This window comes from Mycteria americana, chromosome 5 (assembly GCF_035582795.1).
Source record: "Mycteria americana isolate JAX WOST 10 ecotype Jacksonville Zoo and Gardens chromosome 5, USCA_MyAme_1.0, whole genome shotgun sequence".
Lineage (NCBI taxonomy): Eukaryota > Metazoa > Chordata > Aves > Ciconiiformes > Ciconiidae > Mycteria > Mycteria americana.
Genome location: NC_134369.1, coordinates 62,796,685 through 62,817,540, shown reverse-complemented (window position 1 = coordinate 62,817,540; position 20,856 = coordinate 62,796,685). Strand labels below are relative to the sequence as shown.

At 38.0% G+C, this 20,856-nt stretch overlaps 1 protein-coding gene across 10 annotated transcripts in view; it reads right to left on the bottom strand.

Moving 5' to 3' along the window:
* The window catches only part of KLC1 (kinesin light chain 1), a 50,998-nt gene extending 30,665 nt beyond the window's left edge, over positions 1 to 20,333 (bottom strand). For 8 of the 10 annotated variants that reach the window (XM_075503668.1, XM_075503669.1, XM_075503665.1 and 5 more), the window contains exons 1-2: positions 20,166 to 20,333; positions 2,496 to 2,757 (exon numbers count right to left, since the gene is read on the bottom strand). In XM_075503668.1, coding sequence (XP_075359783.1) covers positions 2,496 to 2,756 — 261 coding nt within the window. In that variant the 5' untranslated portion in view covers position 2,757; positions 20,166 to 20,333. Of the gene's footprint in view, positions 1 to 2,495; positions 2,758 to 4,762; positions 4,782 to 6,077; positions 6,136 to 20,165 lie in introns of those variants that run through there. The other 2 variants (XM_075503666.1, XM_075503667.1) reach the window with 2 other exon arrangements.
* Between the last annotated feature and the right edge of the window lie 523 nt (positions 20,334 to 20,856).

The window sequence follows — 20,856 nt, the reverse complement described above, 5'->3', positions numbered from 1 at the left end:
TCACAAAAATAACCTAAGAACTAACACAGAGTTCTAATTTAGCAGCTTTCAGACAGAAAAGGATTCATATACATGCTTACAGTTCACAAGGATGAACACCTTGGCATAATCATAATACTTCAAAGGGACAATTATAGTACTGAAATCTAAATTTGCAGCTGAACACACAATTTATATATTTTATATCTACATATCATAAGCTTGAGTGTGCAGACATCCAATGTGTTTGAACAGTCACATTAAGGACAAAAAGTAGAACAGCCATAAAAGCAGTCTACTTTAATTTTTTTTTTTTTTTTGCTAAGCGAAGTTAAATGAAAAAGGAGCTTGTTAAGTGAAAGCCATACAGAAGATGCTCTCCCTTCACTATTTATGTAATCTCCCACTGATAGACGTAGAACAGATGATAGCAAATCCCAGGAAGTACACCTTGTAAGAATGGGCAACTGGTGATAATAAAAATCATCTTTTAGATGAGTCTGACATGCCCAAGTTATTAGTATTTTGTCTCCTCAATTTCATGTTTCTTTAAAACAAAGTTACTTTGAAGTGTTTTTAAACTAAATACTTCATGGGAAACAGATGGTGTTCTTAGCTGAAATTTCAGGTTTCAAAAAAATACATCAAGCCTTTAGAAATTACTTTTTCCTATAAAGGTAAGATAAAACTCCAGGTATAATTTCCTAATACTGGTCCAAATCTCCAGACTTCAGCAGCTACCTATTTAAATATTCAAAATTCTTAATAATTTAAATTACTTGGCCTATTGAAACAGTGGCATTTGTAACACCAGAAAGTATTTCTAGGAAAGATGTGGTAATAGGGTCAACATACTCAAATAACATTCTACAATCCTTTGTAATCTTACTCTCTAGGATTAACTGAAAGAAAAGTTTGATTACTTCTTCAGCAAAGTCAGTTTCATTTTCATGGAAGTAACATATGTAATCAGACCTACATCCATGTCACAAAACATCCATAAAATATTTCCACATGTTAATTTAAATACTGCTAATAAAAAAAAAAATACTACATTGTTGCAACCCAAAGCATGCAGACAGAGTAGGCTTATCAGGTCTGAGAATAGTGGTCTGAAGTGTAATTGCTTTCCTAACAAAGGCAGTAAATGCAGACTTCTTGGCTCCTCGCCACCACAGTTCACAAAACACCATGTGGGCCAAAGAAGGCAGTAACATCTGCAACTGAGGCTGCTAAATCTGATAGAGCCAAGAATCAGAACTAGCTTTTTGGAGTCCCAATACCATGTTAAAGTTAGGAAAGAAAAGCTACTCATTCACCCACAGATCTTCTACAAACACCCATTAAAGGTAACTCAACTACTGCAATTTAATTCCATATTATCTTCTAGTCTTTTTTTCCAATGCAAGGGATCAAAGCTTGTACAATATACTAAGGCCCAACAGTCTGTACCCTAACATCCAGGGATTCTACATTCCCATGTCTGGTAACTCATATTTGTTCAGTTTCTCAGACCTCAATTTACCATGATCCAATGCACACAGCTTCCAGATCACCAAGTAATAATAGCTTGATCCAGATGAGAAGACTGAGCACAGTTACAGACCAATATAAAGCCTATTAATATAAAGTTAACTCATTGGCATTTTCAACTCATTTGCAAACACCCTGCCATTTTATACTGATGACCGTGTCACATCACATTGTTTCAGGTTTTTGACCTAGTACAAAATACCCTAAAGCTGGACTGTAAATATAGCCCTGACATCCTGACTAAATATGCATCGTCTCACTCATCTTCTGCAGACGGTACCTTCATCGACTAAGACAGTTCACAGAAATTAGCTCAGAGTCCTTTCTTTAATGCATCAGTGAAAGTTGTTCAGATTCTGTACTTGATTCTTAACCTTTAAAATGTTTTTAGATTCAATTTTGGTTTAGTAAAGTGTTCAATAAACATTGGAGATTCTTAAGTTCCAGGAGCATCGTGAGCTACTATAAAGAATCTCAGAATCAAGGGAATGAAAATACGAATTTAAGGTTACAGCAGAGTTCAAAGGTTGGAGCAAATTCATTTATTTATGAGACCTCCCTGTGCAGTAATTTAGAGTTAAAATGCCAATGCTCAGTTCTTGAGCTGCTCAAACATTACCTGCCTAATGCTGTGGAAAAGTCTAAACAGAAAATAGCAACTGTCTCACTGAAGTACAGAGGAGCTCAGTTATGAGCTTCAGTGCTTTAATACTGAATGGATAATTAGTTCCGTAACACAGCAAGACAGCCAATATCTACCTCTATTAAGTACAGCAGTCTTTTTCCTTAACATACAATAACAACATAAATGTCCCAGCACATTGCTAATATTCAGTAAGGCAAATGTAAGTCCTTCAAAACTGATCTCTGTTTACTTCAAAACTTACAATTATAGGTGAAATAATGATCTTTCTTTTTATCTTTTTTTTTACACCAAAAATTAATTCAAAGTCTGAAATGCTTTATTTCTACTCCAATTTTACCTGTGCTTCACTAAGGCCGAGCTCCAGCATTTCCAGTGACTTTCGAATCATGTTTGATTTTTCTTCAACCAGATTAGTTTCATCATCTTTCTTCAAACATTTCAGTGTTTCAAGTAAGCTCTGTAAAATTGAATTGTGTTCATTCTTCAGTGCCTCTAGTCCATTAATCACTTGCTTAGTTTTGGCAATGATTTCATCTTGAGTGAGCTTCTCCAACTTCTCTTCCTTTAAATACACCATTGTGGACATGTTTTCATACATTCTGAAATGGAAGAGTACAATAGTTAACCCAGAAGTAAAAATAAAATAAGCAATTCTCTATAACTGAATAAAGCTTTCCTTTAAGAAGTCATTAAAACGTACGAATTTGAAATGTATATTCAGAATGTAATGATATTTTTGCACAACTTTTACAGTGCTTTAAGTCCTGGGTTTGAACAGCGTTTCAAGTTTTCCATCTTCTATTTCCAGAGTTAATATTAGCCCTAATTCATAAGCCAAACAACAACTGAAAATAAAATCTGTATTACAATATGGCAGAAGAATTTCTAACGAGCCTGAAGAATCAGGCTGCATCTCCAGATGTGCAAAAGCAAACAAAGTAGCTGATGTATAAAAGATATTGTATAATATAGTTATTTGCACATGCCACTGACCTACAACTATCTTTACAAACATCTACAAACTAGAGCTTGAGGAATTTGAAGAAATACCATCCAGCCTTCTAAAAGGGTTGATCAGTCAGTCAATCATGAGAAAAATTGTCCTTTTCCAGTAAGAAAACACCATCTTCATCCTTTCCCAAGGGCTACAAAAGCTATTATCGCTATATATTTTGAAAATAACAACTGCCCCCCAAGACTATTTTACATTATTATAACTGTACACTTACATATAGACATTCAATTGCCTACAGGTCTAGATGCAACTGTTTTGATGAAGTTGCAACAACTGTCTCATGCTGGAAAAAATGGTTTGTATAACACAACCCTTGCAAGAAACATTTCACTGCTATTTTGTCAGTACCTCATGCACTACATTAAGGCTAGCAAATTTCTGGATGTTTGTAAACACCTCTACCAAATGCAAATGAATACCCAAAAAAGTTTAGAAACTTAGGTAACTTTATATATGCTGTTACTGAAGTGATAAACACATATAACAATATAAAAATACAAATAGAAGACGCAGAAATCACTTGACCCTTTTTAAATGTCACCAGAAAAATGTTCTATAATGAAAATAAAGAATTGAGGAATTGCTCCTTTATACTTAAGATATTTATATCTTTGAGTGTACCAGGAAGTATAAATTAGAATGAAGTAGGACAGATTTTTCAAAAGCAATAAATTATCACATCTATATGAAGACACTTGTGGAAGCTTTGATAATCTAACATTTAAAATGAATTAGCTAAACTGTGTTAAAACTTTGTACAGCAACAAGTCTAGTTTTAGAAGACAGCAAAAAAAAATTACAACCACTTAAATCTTGAATAACAGTGCTATAAGGAACATGCATATATGCACCACTTCCTGACAACAGCCAAAGGATGTGCTCTTATGCTCTTGTATTATTTAAAAAAAAAAAAAAAAAAAAAAAAAAGGCTGCTCTTTCTGTTTATATACACTCAAATTACCCTCTCTGTTATGATCTCCTGCAACACGACACCCATTTGTCACAGAAGAGCTGTACACTACACTGGTTTGTTTTGTAATAATCTATTATCTGAAAACACAGATAATTTGGGGAAGCAGTGAATTTGGTTTTACCACAGTTTAATACAAAAACTTCATACTCACAAGTTTATATAATACAGAGCATATATACATCTGTATAAAACATCTAATCTAGCATGGCATAAGAAACCAACTCACCAAAACCTGATGAGCAGAATGATATTTACACATTTCCTATTTATAACCTAAGAACTATTACCCAGAATGCTTAAAATGACGTTTTAAGCACATACTCTCTAAAATTTGGTATAAAAGTGAACTGCAATTTAATGTAAGCCAAATTTGTAAATAAATGCTTCTAACATGCAGAGTCACATATGAAATTGTTACAGATTATGCTAACTTCAGCATACAGCTCAACCCTAATTGTCGTCAGCATGCTTACACACCTTCAATCAACAATTTCCATCCTGAATGCAAAGAACTGAACCTTTGATCATAAGGAAATAAAAACAGCAGAGGACATCTAATGAATAGGGACTTCCATTTTGTATTAGAGAAGTTCTGAGAAATACAATTTTTAAATACCTAGAGTTTTTCTACAACATTCCAAAATAATTATGTGTTCATTTGTCTGTCTTATGTGAACAGTGGTAGCGATTCCTTCCGCGTGCTTCAATATTTTGTAGTCATTCTACACCAAAGGTGGAAGGCAGGTGTGTGCATGTACGTAATGCACATATAGATCTTTTTAAAAAAAAATTGCACATTTTAACCACCACAGTAGAAGTTAAATGAATTATAGGTGATGAATACAGATAAATTAACAGCCATTCACTGTTACAAAAAGAATACACAAAACCAAGAAAGTAATACCAAAAACTACATTAGGCCTTGCAATGGTCATGCTTTCATGCAAAAAGAATCCAGTAGCCTGGGAAGTACCGATCCAACATATGAAATCCAGCCAAAAGACAAATCTGTGTGCATAATTACACCTAAGGTGTGAAACAGACACCAATTTGTTACTACAAGGGAAAAAAGTTGTCAGATCATAGATAGAATCAGGCACACAGCTCCCGCTGAATACAATGAAGTTGCAATTAATGAAGGCTAAGCCAGCACAGAAGCTTTTGAAGAAAGAAAAAGCAGGTTTAAACCCAACGGGACAAAAACATACTTAAAGCCCATCACAACAGCAGATCTGCTTTACAAATACATGCTTCCTGTCTCAATCCGGTGTGCCAGATTTTTAAGCCACCTCATTCTAAATCAAATGCAGCTGTAAACTTTCACTGCCTCAGAGCTACCAGTACAAGCTACCAGTACCAGAGCCTGTGTCAAGTCAAAAGGTACATCTAGACACAGATTGATGTGAAGGTCCACGCAGCCAGGGAGAGGGATTCTCAGGTCTCCTCTAGTGAAAACTGTTAGAAACCTAATCTCTCCCACTGACAGGAAAGGAGTAAACCTTTCTGCATAGGTTTTGCAGGGTGTCTGTTTAAATGATCTCTGATAAAACACTACAGAAAATTTGGACAATATTGTTTAGAGTTTTATAGACTGTGCTTGGGCGAATAATTTAGAGAACAAGAGGATAACAAACATGTAATTTATCATGCTATCAGATTTAATTCTTTGTAGGAGTAAGATTTATATATAAATATCTAATATCTTTTAAGAGTAGCATGTAGGTGTGGTGCTATTTCCATGATTTTTTTTTAAATATATTTTACAAAAGGGCGTTACTCATTCATCAAACAAGACCATATTTGAATACACAATCATACAATTAGTTTTGTATACCCTAAGGCAGCAAACCCCATACAGGAAGCAAAAAAAGTTACATTTGTGTGCAGGAAGTAGACATGCATATATACAGAGGAAAAGAGACTAAACCTACCATGCTTTTCTATTGTCACTTTTCAAAAATGTTAATTCTTTCTTCCTCTATTTTTTCCCTACAGAAAGAAAAGGGCATAGTCAAAGGCTTCTTAAGCTCCTGTCAGTTTTATCCTGTACACAGTCCACTGCACTGCACATTTCACCTGTTATAGGACAGGAATTCTAGATTTTTAATTCAGTGTACAATTGAAAACAAAACAAAAAATTAAGATGCAAACAGGTTTAGCTGGAAAGCAGAATTTTGGATGAGGGAAAAAAATATGCAATGCAGCCAGAGTTATAGACTAGCCAGCTGGCTTAAGCAATTCACGTATCATATTAAATATGTGCCTGTGTATATCTTGAGTATTACCTTCCTGATTTATTTACCACAACATAGACTATGCTAAAATACAAAAGTCACTTAACACTTTCCAACACTTTAAAAAAAAAAAATCAAGCAATTTTCTTTAAACGCACAAAAATTAACGAACTTGGACAGATCAACATAAAAAGCCCTACAATGACACCTACTAAAGAGGTTTTTGCAGAATTTTATAACATGAACTCCAATCAAAAAAATGCATAAAGAATAGCAAGAATCTGAAGCAAAGAAAGCATAAAGAAAACAGAGCCAAGCCTACTGTCTTTCAGTCATGTAACTGCTGGGATAATCTCATCATATACAAACAACTTAAGTGGCTGTATCTTTAATCAGTTTAAGTATTTTGTTATTCATAAAACTTTCAAACCAATTGCACTCGTAATGCTGACACCACAATTTGTGCCTAAATTCTCCTACAGATATACACACATCAGAGCTAGCTACTTAAGCTCTTCAACTCGTATTTAAGGATCTCTTAAACATAAATAGCTTTTCCTACTCAGCTACTTCAAAAAAAGTGTCATTTCCCTGCAGATCACCTCAAAGAATTCTTGAACCAAAACATATAATCATATGAATCCCTCTTTGCATTGGAAAACTTATCAAGGAAGAATATTTTTCTAAGAAACCCACAAGATTTTTTTTTCCTTGACTGAAGATTAGCATGGGTCCTAAAGACAAATAAACAAGCCAACAAATAAATAAAACAGTTCTAATTTTTAATGTTTATTTCCTTGTTACATATCCCTAAAAATTCCCTTTCTCAGTATTGATATTTTCATTATTTAATAGTCAGGTTTCAAGTACTAAAAGCTTGGAAGATGAATTTTTAATTTATCTAGTGTGTGATCATTACTGTTTTAAAATACCATTTAAAACACAAAAAATTAAAAAAAACCCAAACTCTGTAAACTGCTGTGACAAGTCAAATTCTCCCTAAACTTTTCCCTCTGAATAGCAGGCAGGATAGCTGAAAATTACAGAATAATGAGTCTGCATACAAGAGAGTAAATCATCTTCCTCACAGTAAAAGCTACTACAAGATTGGCTCAAGCCATACCTATGTGTCCTGTCATCTCCAAGCACTGCAAATTCCACAAAGATATAGCATATACTAATTTGAGCTTTTTGTATCTCCAATATGTACCTATCAGTTCACTGTTTCATAATAATAAATCAGTCTATTCAGGGCTTTTAACCCTCATTTCACTCTTAGTTTCTCCTTAATTAAATGGCAAGGCTCAGCATCCTGCATCTGGCATGCACTTGTTTCATTTTGTATTAGCTACAAATTACGAGTCATTAATTCCCTGCTCAGGCCAAGGACACATCTCATTACATCATGGAAAGCACCATCTTCAAATACTACGAGCTGCTTTAACTGCTAATCTTCATAATGTGGAAAACTGCCTTCCCAAACAATCCTCAAAAGATCACAAGCCTTCCAAGCACAAAAAGAAAATCACCAACAAAGGCAAGAGATGAAGAACAGTCTGCCGAGGGACACGAGTAGTATGTCAAACACTACATTAACTGCACCCCTTCCTAACAAGGCAGCTCAGCAACACATGCTAGTCAGAAATGGTGATGACGAATCACCCAGGGATGTCTTTCATACACTTAGAAAGGTATTTGTAAAAGGACTTAGGTAAGAAACACTATAGTTTGAATATATTGCTGTTATGGTTTACAGTCAGAAATCTCTAAGTCTGAAAGAACAATGGTTACTTTTTTTTTTAATCTAAGATGTTAATTTCTCTTTCTCTGTGAAGCTATTTCTGCTGTCACAAGTCATATTCCCTAACATAAGGAAATTTATAATCCTTCTCTTTTTGTTTGACTTGCCCTCCTTTTAATTGAAATGATCCTTTACACTCAGGAATTTTATTCCAATACATTCATCTCTAACTCCACAAAAGAAACAGAGTAGCTTTTTCCTCTTGACATATGCAGGACTGTAGCTGAACTGCCAATGCTCTTTATCACTCTTTTCATCAAACTATGCTTGAATCCACATATGAGCTTCTACAGAATAGAAAATCTTGAACTGCACCTGCAAACAGTGTCCTATTGGAGGTCACACTTAAGGTACGCTTGCTGACCCAGTTCTATAAACAGAACACTGCTGCACTTCTGTACTGCCTCAGGTTTCCAAATACATCATCTCAGAAAGCGTCTTCACAATTTTGCTACCTTAAAAATAACTCTGTGAGAACAATTAGCAGCACATACTGGAGGCTGTAAATCACAGACCAGAAGCAGATAAGAAGATGGAGTTGGACATGCCTAGAAGCCGACTTTAAGCTATGAGAAGTCCTTTAGAACACACACGTTTGAAAAAAGAATGAAAACCTTGAACTCACTTTTTCTACCAACTTCCAGCTAGTAAGTACCTGAATTTAAAAAAACTTATTGTCCTCCTTCTGCCAGCCTTCAACTCAGAGCTACCTCTGAATGCAGAAGTCTCCCCTACCATTTGGTTTAAATTGAAGGTATGCAAGGTAAATACTATAAAAATGACATTTGTAACCATTTAATGTCAAGGGCACATATTGTAAGAAAAGCTTATAATCATGTTCACAATTTGACCTACAACCTTAACACCACAAGACATCTGTGTTGGTAAGCAAACTGGACAAACACTCATACTTTGTAAAGGTTTAGCATTTATAAAGGTAAACCCACGAATTTCCGAAGAAATGCATAAGCATAGGACAGCATGACTAAAAAGTGTAAAACACCAAAAACCTTTAATACTGGCAGAGATTTCCACCAGACTAACACGGCTGTTGTTTTTCCATTAAGACTGCCAAGGTGCAGCCTACTCTCCACACCACATCAGTGGGAAGAGGCTGCACCCCTACATCACAACAGCATCCACCTCCGAAAAACACTGCGTCAGACTCTAGGAAACCCCAAGAGCTATCAATAAGCCCATCCACTGCGTTAAATGATGTTTAAGTGAAGAGGATTATGTACTTGTTTAGCTGAAAAACACAGCCACTGTACATTTACCTTGACAAATCTTGGATTCTTTTAACGTTGCAACCTGCTATGAAAAAAAAAAAAATCATACCTTTCAGGGCAAAGTTTTGGATTCTTTGGAAGATTAAAAAATTATTAAGGAGAAAAGCAGGCTAACATATTTGCTAATAAAAGAGATTATAGCAAAAATATCACAGATTTGCACTGCTGGGGAGTACTTTTATTTAGGTTTCTATAGCATGCTACATCAACACTAAGGAAGCATATACTGTTTCTTAGCAATCATATCTGCATTCTTATAAGTAACAATCTTAACACCATTTTGAAATACTTTTGCACATTTCAAGGATAACTGCCAAAGAAAATTCAGAGTAATTTCAGCCTTCAGCCTTCCTTCTTTTGTAGGAAGTAAACTACTTTCATTAAAATTATGACTTCCTGCTGAAACAGTTAACTCAGTAAAAAAATCCTTATACAGTATAAAAGTATTCAGTGGCATAAAAGCGTCCTGTAACTACACAGATTATTCTTCCTCTTAAAGAAAAGGTTATTACGGTGTCAATCCCTTGACAGTACTCCACTGAATAAGCACTTGCTACTAGCTAGCATTTCAATTATCATGATACAGTCAAATCTGTATCCTTCTAACTGCAGACAATCCAGATGACCTGCCAATCTAACTATTTCCAAAATCTCTTTTAGATTCAACCATATCTGGAATTCCACAATGCTGCAGACCATGGCCAATTCCCACCTTGCTCTTCCTGCTCACATACTGCAGCAGATAGAGACCCTCAGATGATATGGCTAGCCCCCAACACATTACTATGCCTCCCCCCATTACGTGTGTAAAAGGAATCAAGGGAAAGCATCCTCTTCCCGGCATATCTCACCCACTACATTTTACCCTTCTGAAGTACTAAAAATAGATAGCTATTAAAACACGGAATAGTGACGTATCCTAAAATCACAGTGGATTATTCTTCCTCTGAAAATTGGATCCTACAATCAGTCTACATGTATCATAAGCATGTAAGAGAAAAATTTATGCTCTGTATACATTCCCAAGTCCTTCTAACGTCTCAGGTTTCAAATGAAGCTGGATGGAAATAAGATCCTTCTATGCATTTGTTATCACATCAGAGATTACTCTTTGTCAAAGCTGAAGCAAGTGCAAAAGAAATCTGACAGGCGTGTGTCTAAGGCAGTTTGGTAGACCCAGTCAGGAGTCTAGAGGAACTACACCAAAAGCCGTACTTTCAAGAAGGTACGTGCTTATTAACACTTTGTTAATCAAGGTTACTATCATCTGTTACAGGTTGGTGGTACATACCTTCCTTATTCTAAATCTGAAACAACATACTTATTAAATATCCTCAGACCTGTGGCAAGATCAAAACCCCATTCTTTTCCAGAATAATAAAACCAAACACAAACCTTTTCCACTGTTTGGTAGTCTTGGGCAAAGAGCTCTAATGTCAACTTGTTAATTTTAGTTGTGTCCATGCAATTTCTGAAGACAGACAGACTGCAAATCACAAAGTCTCCCTTGGAGCAAGGGAGTTGTCTCTTTTTTTGTACTACTGCTGTGTCAACAGCAAACAGCGTCTGTTGATCTTCAAAGCTGGCACTTCCTTAGTTTCTTGTGAGCACTAATAAACAATTCTAAGCAGCCACCAATGGACCTCAAGAAAGCAGAACATTTTGGCTGTTCACTAAAACACTAACAAAACATACCAGTCTGGGCCACACGGGATTTGCCTTGTGCTTATGACCATAAAGCCCACCTCACTGGATCATTTTAACAAAATTATCATGACTGTATTAAGAGTAGTTACATAGAGAAAGAATAAACATACCTAAATGCATCAGAAATTGAATCATTTAAAAAGTCATTATATTTACCCTTAGTTATTAAAAATGCTTGTCATAAGAATCAAAGATACATAGGGAAAATTCAGGGCTAATTATTCAAAAAAATTGTCTTGCAGTTTAGTATTTTGTAGTTACGAAGACATGCTTCATAAATTACCTACTTTAAGTGGATTGAAAGGAAGTTTTGACTATATTTTTAAAGAAATACTGTCAAGACAGTTTGAGTTACAAATTCATCACCATCAAATTTCACAGTTTTTACCCTCAATATTCCAAGAATCTACATTTATTTCTGTGTGGAAGTGGCACTTGGCTCTTCAAGGACTTGCCAACTTGTGCAATCATGTCTCCAGTGAATCTTGAGTCTTGATAAGACATTTTTAACAGACTGATTCGTGTCTCAGACTGGAATAGAGAGGTACAGTAACATCAAAGTGTTTTCAAAGTTACTTTTTTTGCAATTTTGAGCTGTCAATACTGTAGACAAAACATTTTTTTGAGCTTGACTCTAGTTCCTTCATTTTGCATTGCTATTTTTGGACAAGAACTGCTTTATTGACTAATCAAAGTAAGTATCCATTTATGTTATTTATTTATCTTAACTCTAAATAGCACTTAGGTAACAGCACAGGAATGTTCCCATCAAATCAGATGTCCATAATAGATTAAAAACCCCATCAGCTTCCACTTACTAACATCAGACCTATAATCTTAACAAAATCTACTTTTTATGGCATACTTATAACCATCAAAAAAAATGTATGCAGGAAGGGCAAAGAAGGCCACATCTTGCCTTATATTATTGGATCTATGTGGGAAGCTTTGCTGACAATTTACTGCGAGTACAGATTATGTTGCTCTTACACGCTTGAGGGCACTGGAGAGAAGGGTTATTTGAACCAAAACGAGAAAACCAGCAATTTCTTCTGCAGACATAAAAGGAACATCCACTAACATTGCTTCAGCACACACTAGCCTTTAGGTTTAACAAATCCTTAAATCTGGTTTTGAAGCTACCTAATAGTTTACATTAAGATGAACAAACTGTGCAAGACTGTCCGTTCAAGCTTTAGGGAAAACAGCCTCCCCCCTGCTTATCCTTCCACTGAAAAAAAAAAAAAAAAAAAAAAAACCCAACAAAAAAACCCCAACCAAACAAAAAACAACAACAAACCCCCAAAAAACCAAAACCCAAAAACACTAACCTAATTCTTCCAAAATTACTACAGAAAAAGAGTTGCACAATTAAATTGTTCAGGCATTGTCCTTAATATTGAGAAGGAATTAACTCTACCCCATTAAATATTACATCAAAATCAATACTTTTGATGGCAATCACCAATTATCAAACAGACTAATAATTTTTTTTACACCTCACAGATATCATTTCTTAGAAAGCATAGCAAATCATCTAGAAAACCAACCTTGTATCATTCACTGTTTCTTACCTACTACAGCAGAGAGCTGATTTTGCTGTAAGGTTGGAAATAAATTCCTTGTTAAGTGCTCCATAATCTGCAGGGTTTACTCAGATGGTCTGAACTCTCCTGGGCCAGGAAGTACCAAGCAGTACAGCAGGCCCTAACCCAGCATTTGACAAAGGCACTTTAACATTCTGTGCACTCACACCTGAGGATCAAACCATAGTTTTTGCCCTCTCTCCAGTGATCTTTCAACATTCACGATTTATCTTAGCTAGTGCTGGGGCACTGGGTGCTCCTTTGGGATTCCTGAAATACTGGCTGTGGTAACAACACTACCGTGATGGTTCCCACCATCCTGCTGCACTACACCACTCTTCTGGTGGACTGACACAGAACAACAGCACACATTAACTGCAAAATAGACACAAAAGAAGTAAAAAGTTACACTTGTAATATTATTTTTTAAACCATCTCCCTTGGATAAATCTGTTTTGAAAGCATCCCCCTACTGAGGATGGCAGAACAGTCACTTCCTAAAACAACTGTGCCATTAAAAGCAATATATCACACACTTGCAAGTTTTGCTCCATGTGCAGCCAGACTACAGGCAGAGAGAAAAAAGGAAAAGAAGAAAAAAAAAAAGGGGGGGGGGGTCAGCAAGTGTATTTCCAGGCCATTTGTTAACACAACAACTGGGTGGGGATCTAGATTCAATGGCCACACAAACTACAAGCAGGCACTGTAATTCAAACCCCACTGACTGTTGCTTTCAAAAATATGCTGTGCATCTTTGCTCTCTACCTGCATCCTGCACAAACTCCAAACTTAGAAATGTTTTCTAAGTTAAAGGATGTATTCTAACAGCAATATTTTAAGAGTGCTCTAAAATCAACATGCAGCATATAATTTTTAAGTTAAAAGTACTGTGAGAGAAATTGATACTAACTGAATAAGACTTAAAAGCAGAGTAATTGAATGATTAATCTGCCTTTACCTCTTTTCTGAACAATGGAAAGGAGATGTAATAAAGTAACAGCAAATTACTGGGACACTGGGTCAAAGTCACCCTGTGGTGCCTCTTGCCTTTTCAAAAGATATAGGATGGATAACAAATCTTTGAAAAATGAGGACATCTGGCTAAGACACCTATCAGTACCATAACAAAACATTACCTGTCATCTCTGCATGATTTCTTAAACCCCCAGGAATGCCCACCAAGCACCAGCATTCTGCCTTCCAGAAGGCTCCCAGACCAGAACCCGACAGAGCAGTTTTATCACATCCTCTCTGTTAAACGTAATTCTACCTTAACGGTGGGCATAGTGATCAGGTTTGCACACCAAACCTTCCCAATATATATCACTCCTCAAAATGAACGTACCTTCCTGGGGATTCATTCAGTAATACCTCTAGTAAGACCTCTAGGTCATTATCATGTGTGCTAGCATACTGCCAAACATCATCATGACTCCTGCACCCCTCCATATTTCAATACAGTAATATTCGTTATACTGAATGCAACTGGGCTACATCCAGGGAAGTGGTAAATATAAACAATAGTGCATTCTTGTATCTTCCACACACTATTGCCTTCTATGTACAGAGGAATTTAGAGACAGAAATGGCCACTGAATCATCTGGTCTGGCTTCCTGCAAACACTAGACCATGGGCATTCACTCACTAAGGCTATGGTTAGAGATAATAACCTGGTAATGCTCCTCATGCAGCCATACATTTCATTCACATCCTCCATCATGCCAACACAAGCACTCCCATCCATAATAAGTCAAACCAAGGATCTTGCGCATTTTACTGCATTATTTTTCAGTCAGAGGTGAGGGGACAGAAAAGGAAAAGGTCCAGGACACAAATACAGCCAAAATACATCTATTTCCCCATGCTGCCATGCAGCAAGCTGTGTTAACAGAATGAGGATGTGGAACAAGCAGCAGGAGTGCGAAACTACATAAACCAGCCTTGAGACTGAAGGAAAGTTCAACTATATCCTTAGATTTTGATTATATATTACTGTTCTATCAGCAGAAACATTTTAGGAGGTTGCTGTCCTCCTCCTATCTCAAACCTGTAACCTCCCCTATCTCCTCACAGATTACTATCCCACTAGTTGCATTAATCTGACTACACACAGCCACCCTCCACACTGAGGCGAGGGGAGGAATCCCACTTTTTTAACCAACGCTTCTCCCTCTAAACACACACTAAATATGATTTGGGAGGAGGGGGCAGGGAGGAACATCCAGTTTAAGCACAGGAACAAATGAAATGTTAAAGGTGAGGGTATAGTAAAATCCACTCGTGGCAAAGACAAGAGGGATGAAGGAGTAACAGCAGTCTCTCTGAAATGGAAGCTGCTCAAGCTGGAAGAGACGGATACAACTGTGACTTTCCTACACTATTCAGCCTCATATTGTTTCATAAAGGAACATCCATAAAAACACTCAATCTTAAACACAATATTCTATTCAGGGGGAAAAAAAAGAAAAAAAACAAAATGAAAAAAAAACAGAACCACCCCCAAGACAGAACCCCCCTCCTCCCCTGCTAGTCCGTAAATCTGTAATGACATGCTTTGCAAATCATTCAACTACTGTCAGCTAGAAGGAGCAAACTCAGGGTATATTGCAGTAACGCAGCTACTGCAATCCTTTAAAAAGTTTACAACCCCCACCCTCTACACTGTGGAATGACACACATGCACAAAGGATAGCATGCTGCAAGTAATCTTAATTCTTTGTTAACTATTAACTACTTGTGCTGTCTCCAGACAAAACACAGTATTAGAACACTATAAAATATTAGTAGTAATATGCTGCCAAATGGGATAGCAGCACAGGATTTAAAAAACAGTTTATGAATACAACATCAGTGTTTGTATGTAATGCAAATTACTAAGAATTAAGATATACAGTTATTTGACAATTCAAAAAAATACAAGTATTGTTCTTTAAAAAGGCTGATTTTTACATACAACTTCCTAAGTAGTACCAAAAAGTTCAGCTTTGTGTCAGACATTTCTTGACCTTCTGAATGTTAATTAGTGCAACGTTAACTTTTTAAATGGTTTGCTGGGGTACATCACATAGTAAGTAGAGTATAATTAGCCACCATGCCAACCCTACTGATATGTAAGGAAGCCAGTACTACTGACCAGACTGGTTACATCCTTTGGCTATTCACTTTAAAATTTAATAAAATCAGCTATAGTTCTGACAGAATCCCAGAAACACAACCTAAATACGATGAATGAGTTTTATGGCAGATATTTACAGAAGAACCAAAATAGGACACTGCTCACTTATAAGTCTACCCGCAAAAGATACTTTACTGCTTTTACTTTTTATTTGATACTGAGAAACCACGTAAAAAAATCTGTACATTTAATTAGACAACAGAGGGAAAGCATATTTGGAATAGAAGATGACATGATACCATGCTTCCTAATTTTGAGCAAGAAAGATGACCAATAATAATAATTTGACAAAATAAATTCAATTTAATTCTACATGCATGTCAAAACACAGCTTCCAGAGTAAAGATTGTTTCTGATTGCACTAAGAAGAGTTAAATAGCAGAGTCCATGGGAGATAAACTGGATTCAAAGAAACAAGCAGTGATTAAATCAACACACAGATACCATTACTTGCATGTTTTCTTAGCTGACCGAATCTGAAGGAACTGTCAACTATCAGAGATTAATTTTCTTTACACATTATAAGAAATTAGCATATCTAGTGTTAACTGTGCTTCAGTGTTCGTCCTCTGAGAACAACTCCTTTGTTCACATTCCCAAACATATTATGGGTACTGGAAGCATACATCCTCAGTCCTCATGCTTGCCTATTCGCCATGGCCTGTCATTATTAAATATATTAATCGTCTAGCACAAAAAAACTCCAAGTACAGTGTCATCTTATGCCTGATGCCTGCAAAGCACCTCACACAAAACCCTATGGAAATAATTCCTCCATCACTGAAAGCATCTGTAATTCTGGCTCTGACCCTCCAACAAAGTACCCAATTTCAATCCCATAAGATGAAGGTAACAAAAGGATCTCAACAAATCTAAGCCAGCATAACCTTTTTCTGGTCAGACATTTATTAAGTAATTTTTCAAAGGAACCACACTTATTTCTCAGCCCGCTTTCAGAAAGGAAAACATTTCACTAAAGAAATTACTGGGAAAGCCCTAGTACCTCAAAAATACCGGAAGCCGACTGTGCTCAGGATATAACTATTATAATCAGTTCTATTTTGAAGTCAAAAAAGCATCTTTTTAGAATTAACAATCTGTCTTTGACTGGTATTTGGTTACCACGAAGTATCCATTAGACATTATGTGTGTCATGCTTTTGTTTTAAGGAAAATGAGAGTTAACACTGAAAAGAAATGTTTTCCTAAACTTTGGTCAAGGTAAATATGATGCTCTTATAAAACAATTAAAAAATACTTTGGAAACAAAAAGTATTATGCAGGCTGAATTAAAAGAAAAGCCTGTGACTAGCCACTTTATTGCAATGATGACGGAATTGGTCCATTTTTACAACAGTTGTGTCATACTGAACACCACCCTGGAGGCAGACAGACTACAAGAGATGTTTATTTAAATAGACCTAGCATGCTTGTCCCCATCACTGTCTGCTACTATGCTCTTCAACATTAAATACAGAAGTATATTTTGCTTATTTATTAATTTACCCGAATTTCCTTATTTTCCACTCCTCTTATAAAAACATTACTTTAACAAGTATTTGTACACTTAATTAAGTTTTAAAATAATTGTGAGCTATGCATCTGCAGAGGTGCTATTAATCCCAGAAAAAAAACTAACTGCACATCTGCCAGAGAAGCCAAACAGAGGAAGACATGAAAGAGTAACTGCACAAGCCCACACATCTCAAGAGAAACAGAAGTGGCATTAAATGGACCCAAACCTGACTATCAGGCTAAAGTATTTCCCCAACTCCCAATTAAATACATAGGTATGTGTGTATACACAAGTAGATACACATATAAAAACATATAGATAGATATACTGCACAAGAGTAGCACACAAGTGAGGGTTTTCTGACGTTATCATGGTAAGTTCTTCATAAACAGAGGAAGCAGCAAATTGCTCTTATATGCCTTAAGTGCCTGTACAGTACTGATTCTTGTATGTCAAAAACATTCAGAAGATTGTATTCTGGACTCCTGCAAACTTAATTCACAATTTTGCATGCAACGCCTCTTTTGTCAAACGCAGACCCTTTTAAAAATCAGTTTCCATTAATAAGGCACTGTCAGCATATCATAGTAACTTGACAAACAGAAAATGAGGCTATTTCACGAGACTTGGGGGGGGAGGGGTAACTTTATTCTCTTTTTTAATTACATATGATAGCACGTTTTCTTTGATTAGAAAGTGAAAGGAATCTAAGCTCGAATTGTTGTTAAAATTTCCCATTACTGGAATTGTCCAGTTCCATCATCATCCTTCGGAAAAAGAAAGGTTGCCAAACTTTTAACTGCAACATGATGCAGAAGTGATACTGCATTGTTGTGCAAGTTTCAGGAACTGACAAATTAAACTCCCTGCATTTACCCACATGGTTCTGCATTGTATAAAATGTATATCTAAATGGAATTGCTAGAGTACTCCAGATCTGTTGTAATTTCACAAAGAGGTTCTCTTAAACCATGTGTTCACAAAAATAACTGTGCAAGTGACTTACAAAATACAAGGTCTTCTGCTCAGAATCACCAGATGGATCAGCTTTCTCTCTGCTGCCAGTAAATGCTGAATGTGTTACTTTCAATTGTATCTATAATCCTAGGGTTGTAATATCCTCTTATCATGTTTCACTGAAGCTTTGGAATTCATAATCATTAAAATAAAGCTATTTTCCAAAGGAGTTTGAAATCAATTGTGCATTCAAAAAGGCATTGTTTTTAGTTTTGTTGGGGTTTCTTGGTTTTTTTTTTTTTGGTTTTTTTTTGTTTTTTTTAATTAAAATGCTAAGCTGTCTAAATCTCGAAGGTTCTTTTTTAGCGTCCACTACACACCCTTTGGGCATAAGTTTCCCATTTAAGTGAAGTGCAAACACAAAAGTGGAAGTGAAAGAGACAATTACTTCCCAGAGTAATTGTTACTAAACCTTCTGCCAATTGCAAGAACACTAAGATTACATTTTAATAGTCTTCATTTTATGTATTTTTACATATAACTGTGAAAGTATTATATCATGAATGACATGCTCACAATTTTGCTGTTCGAAGCCAACTATAAAAAGAAACTTTCACTTTTTTCTAGCCGTTTTTATTTTCTGATTTTGTATTCCAATTCTATGTGCAGTACTTGAGTACTGCTGCTACATTTAAATCATATATGCTAATGAAAATCATTAACAGGAAAAAAAAAAATCAAGTAAGAGCACCATCATTTATTTAGTAGCCTTCAAAAAGCCAGGCAGTAGCATTACACTAAGTGACGCCGCTTTGGTTATTAAAATATGCTTCAATATGCTTAGAAAACAGAATTCAATAAAGGGTCAAAAAGTTCCTTCCTGTGATTACAGACAACTGCTATGCAGATCTACAAATCAGGCATCTTGTTACCTACAAACATTGGAAACACGAAGTCAGGATGAGTAAGATTTTAAAGTGTCTTTCTAATTAATCTCTGCCCTAAAGATAGAGTTATCAATTAAGGCAGTTGTGTATTCACGTCATTTTGCTAGAATAACGTGTTCCTAATCAACAATTTTCTTATTTTGTAAGCGTAGAAACCTGGCCAAGACCCAAGTCTACGAATCGCCTCCGACTGTAGCATGGTAGGTGACCTACAAGATATAAATCCGGTCACTCTTTACAAAACCCAAGAAAGAGCTGTCCCCACCTCTTCTTTCACCATTTCCGAATTAGCAACAGAATAAAACACCTAAGCCAAGTACGTGAAGTAAAAACAAAGCACGCCCCACGGAGACGAGCTGACCACGAAGGAGGGGCGAGGCCGGCAGTCCCCCTCACCCCCGGCTCTGCCCAGGGTCCCTCCCTGGGCGGCGCCCGGCCCGAGCCGCAGCACCGAAGGAGCCAGCAGAGGAAAAGGGGACAAAGCCCAGCCCATCCCCATCCCCGCCGGGGGGTTCCTCCTTCCCGCAGCGAGCGGTGACCGTAACTGACACAGCTCTACACAAAACACGGAAAAACAACCTCACACACCCCCCAAAAAAAACCACCCACCCCACCGCAACCTTCCGCACAAGGAAGGAGCTGGCTGTCAGCGGCGCTGCGGAGGGACCAGCCGGCCCGCGCAGCCTTTTGTTGTTTGCGTAACGGCAGATAAAAAGGCAAAGAAATTAAACACCCCCCCCCGCCTCCCCCCGCCTCGCCGCCCCGCGGCAGGGCCGCCCGCGGGCGCGGGCAGCTCCCCTCGCTCACCGCTCGGTGCTGCAGGCTCGGGCGATGTGCGCAGCGCTCGCAGAAGCGGCGGGGGCCGCGCAGCCCGGGGCGGGGGGGGTGGGGAGGGGGAGGTGGGGGGAGGGAGGGGACCGGAGGAGGATGTCAGCGATGGGCGGGCAGAAGGGAGGAAGGAAAAGGGTTTTTTGGGGGGCGGGGGGGAGAGAAGACCGAAGAGAGGGAAGGAGGGAAGCGGGTCAGCACCACGGCGCCCTCAGTGCCTTCCCCGAGGCGCTGACAGGCCAGGCCCGGCCCAGCCCAGCCCAGCCAAGCCCGGCCCGGCCCGGCCCGGCGGCCGCGGTGGTCGGCGCGCGGCCCGGCCCCGGAGGAGCGGGCGCTGACAGCTGGATACAGCCGCCACCCCAGCTGCCGCTGCTGCTGCTGCCGCCGCCGCTGCCGCCCCTGCGCCCGCCCCGCGCTCCCCTCCCACCCGCCGCCCCGCCCAACATGGCGACTCCCCCTTCTTCTCCCACAAGGCCCCGCGCGCCTGTCTTCCTCACTGCCCCCCCATCCATGTCGTCATCCCTGCCCCACGGAGGGGAGGCGCCGCGCGGCGGGGGGGGGGGTGCAACGGCGCCCCCGGCCCGGCCTCACCTCAGCGCGGCACCCGCCTGCTGCTGCTGGCAGCTGGGCCGGCCCCCGGGAGGGAGAGGAGGGATGCTGATGAAGGCCT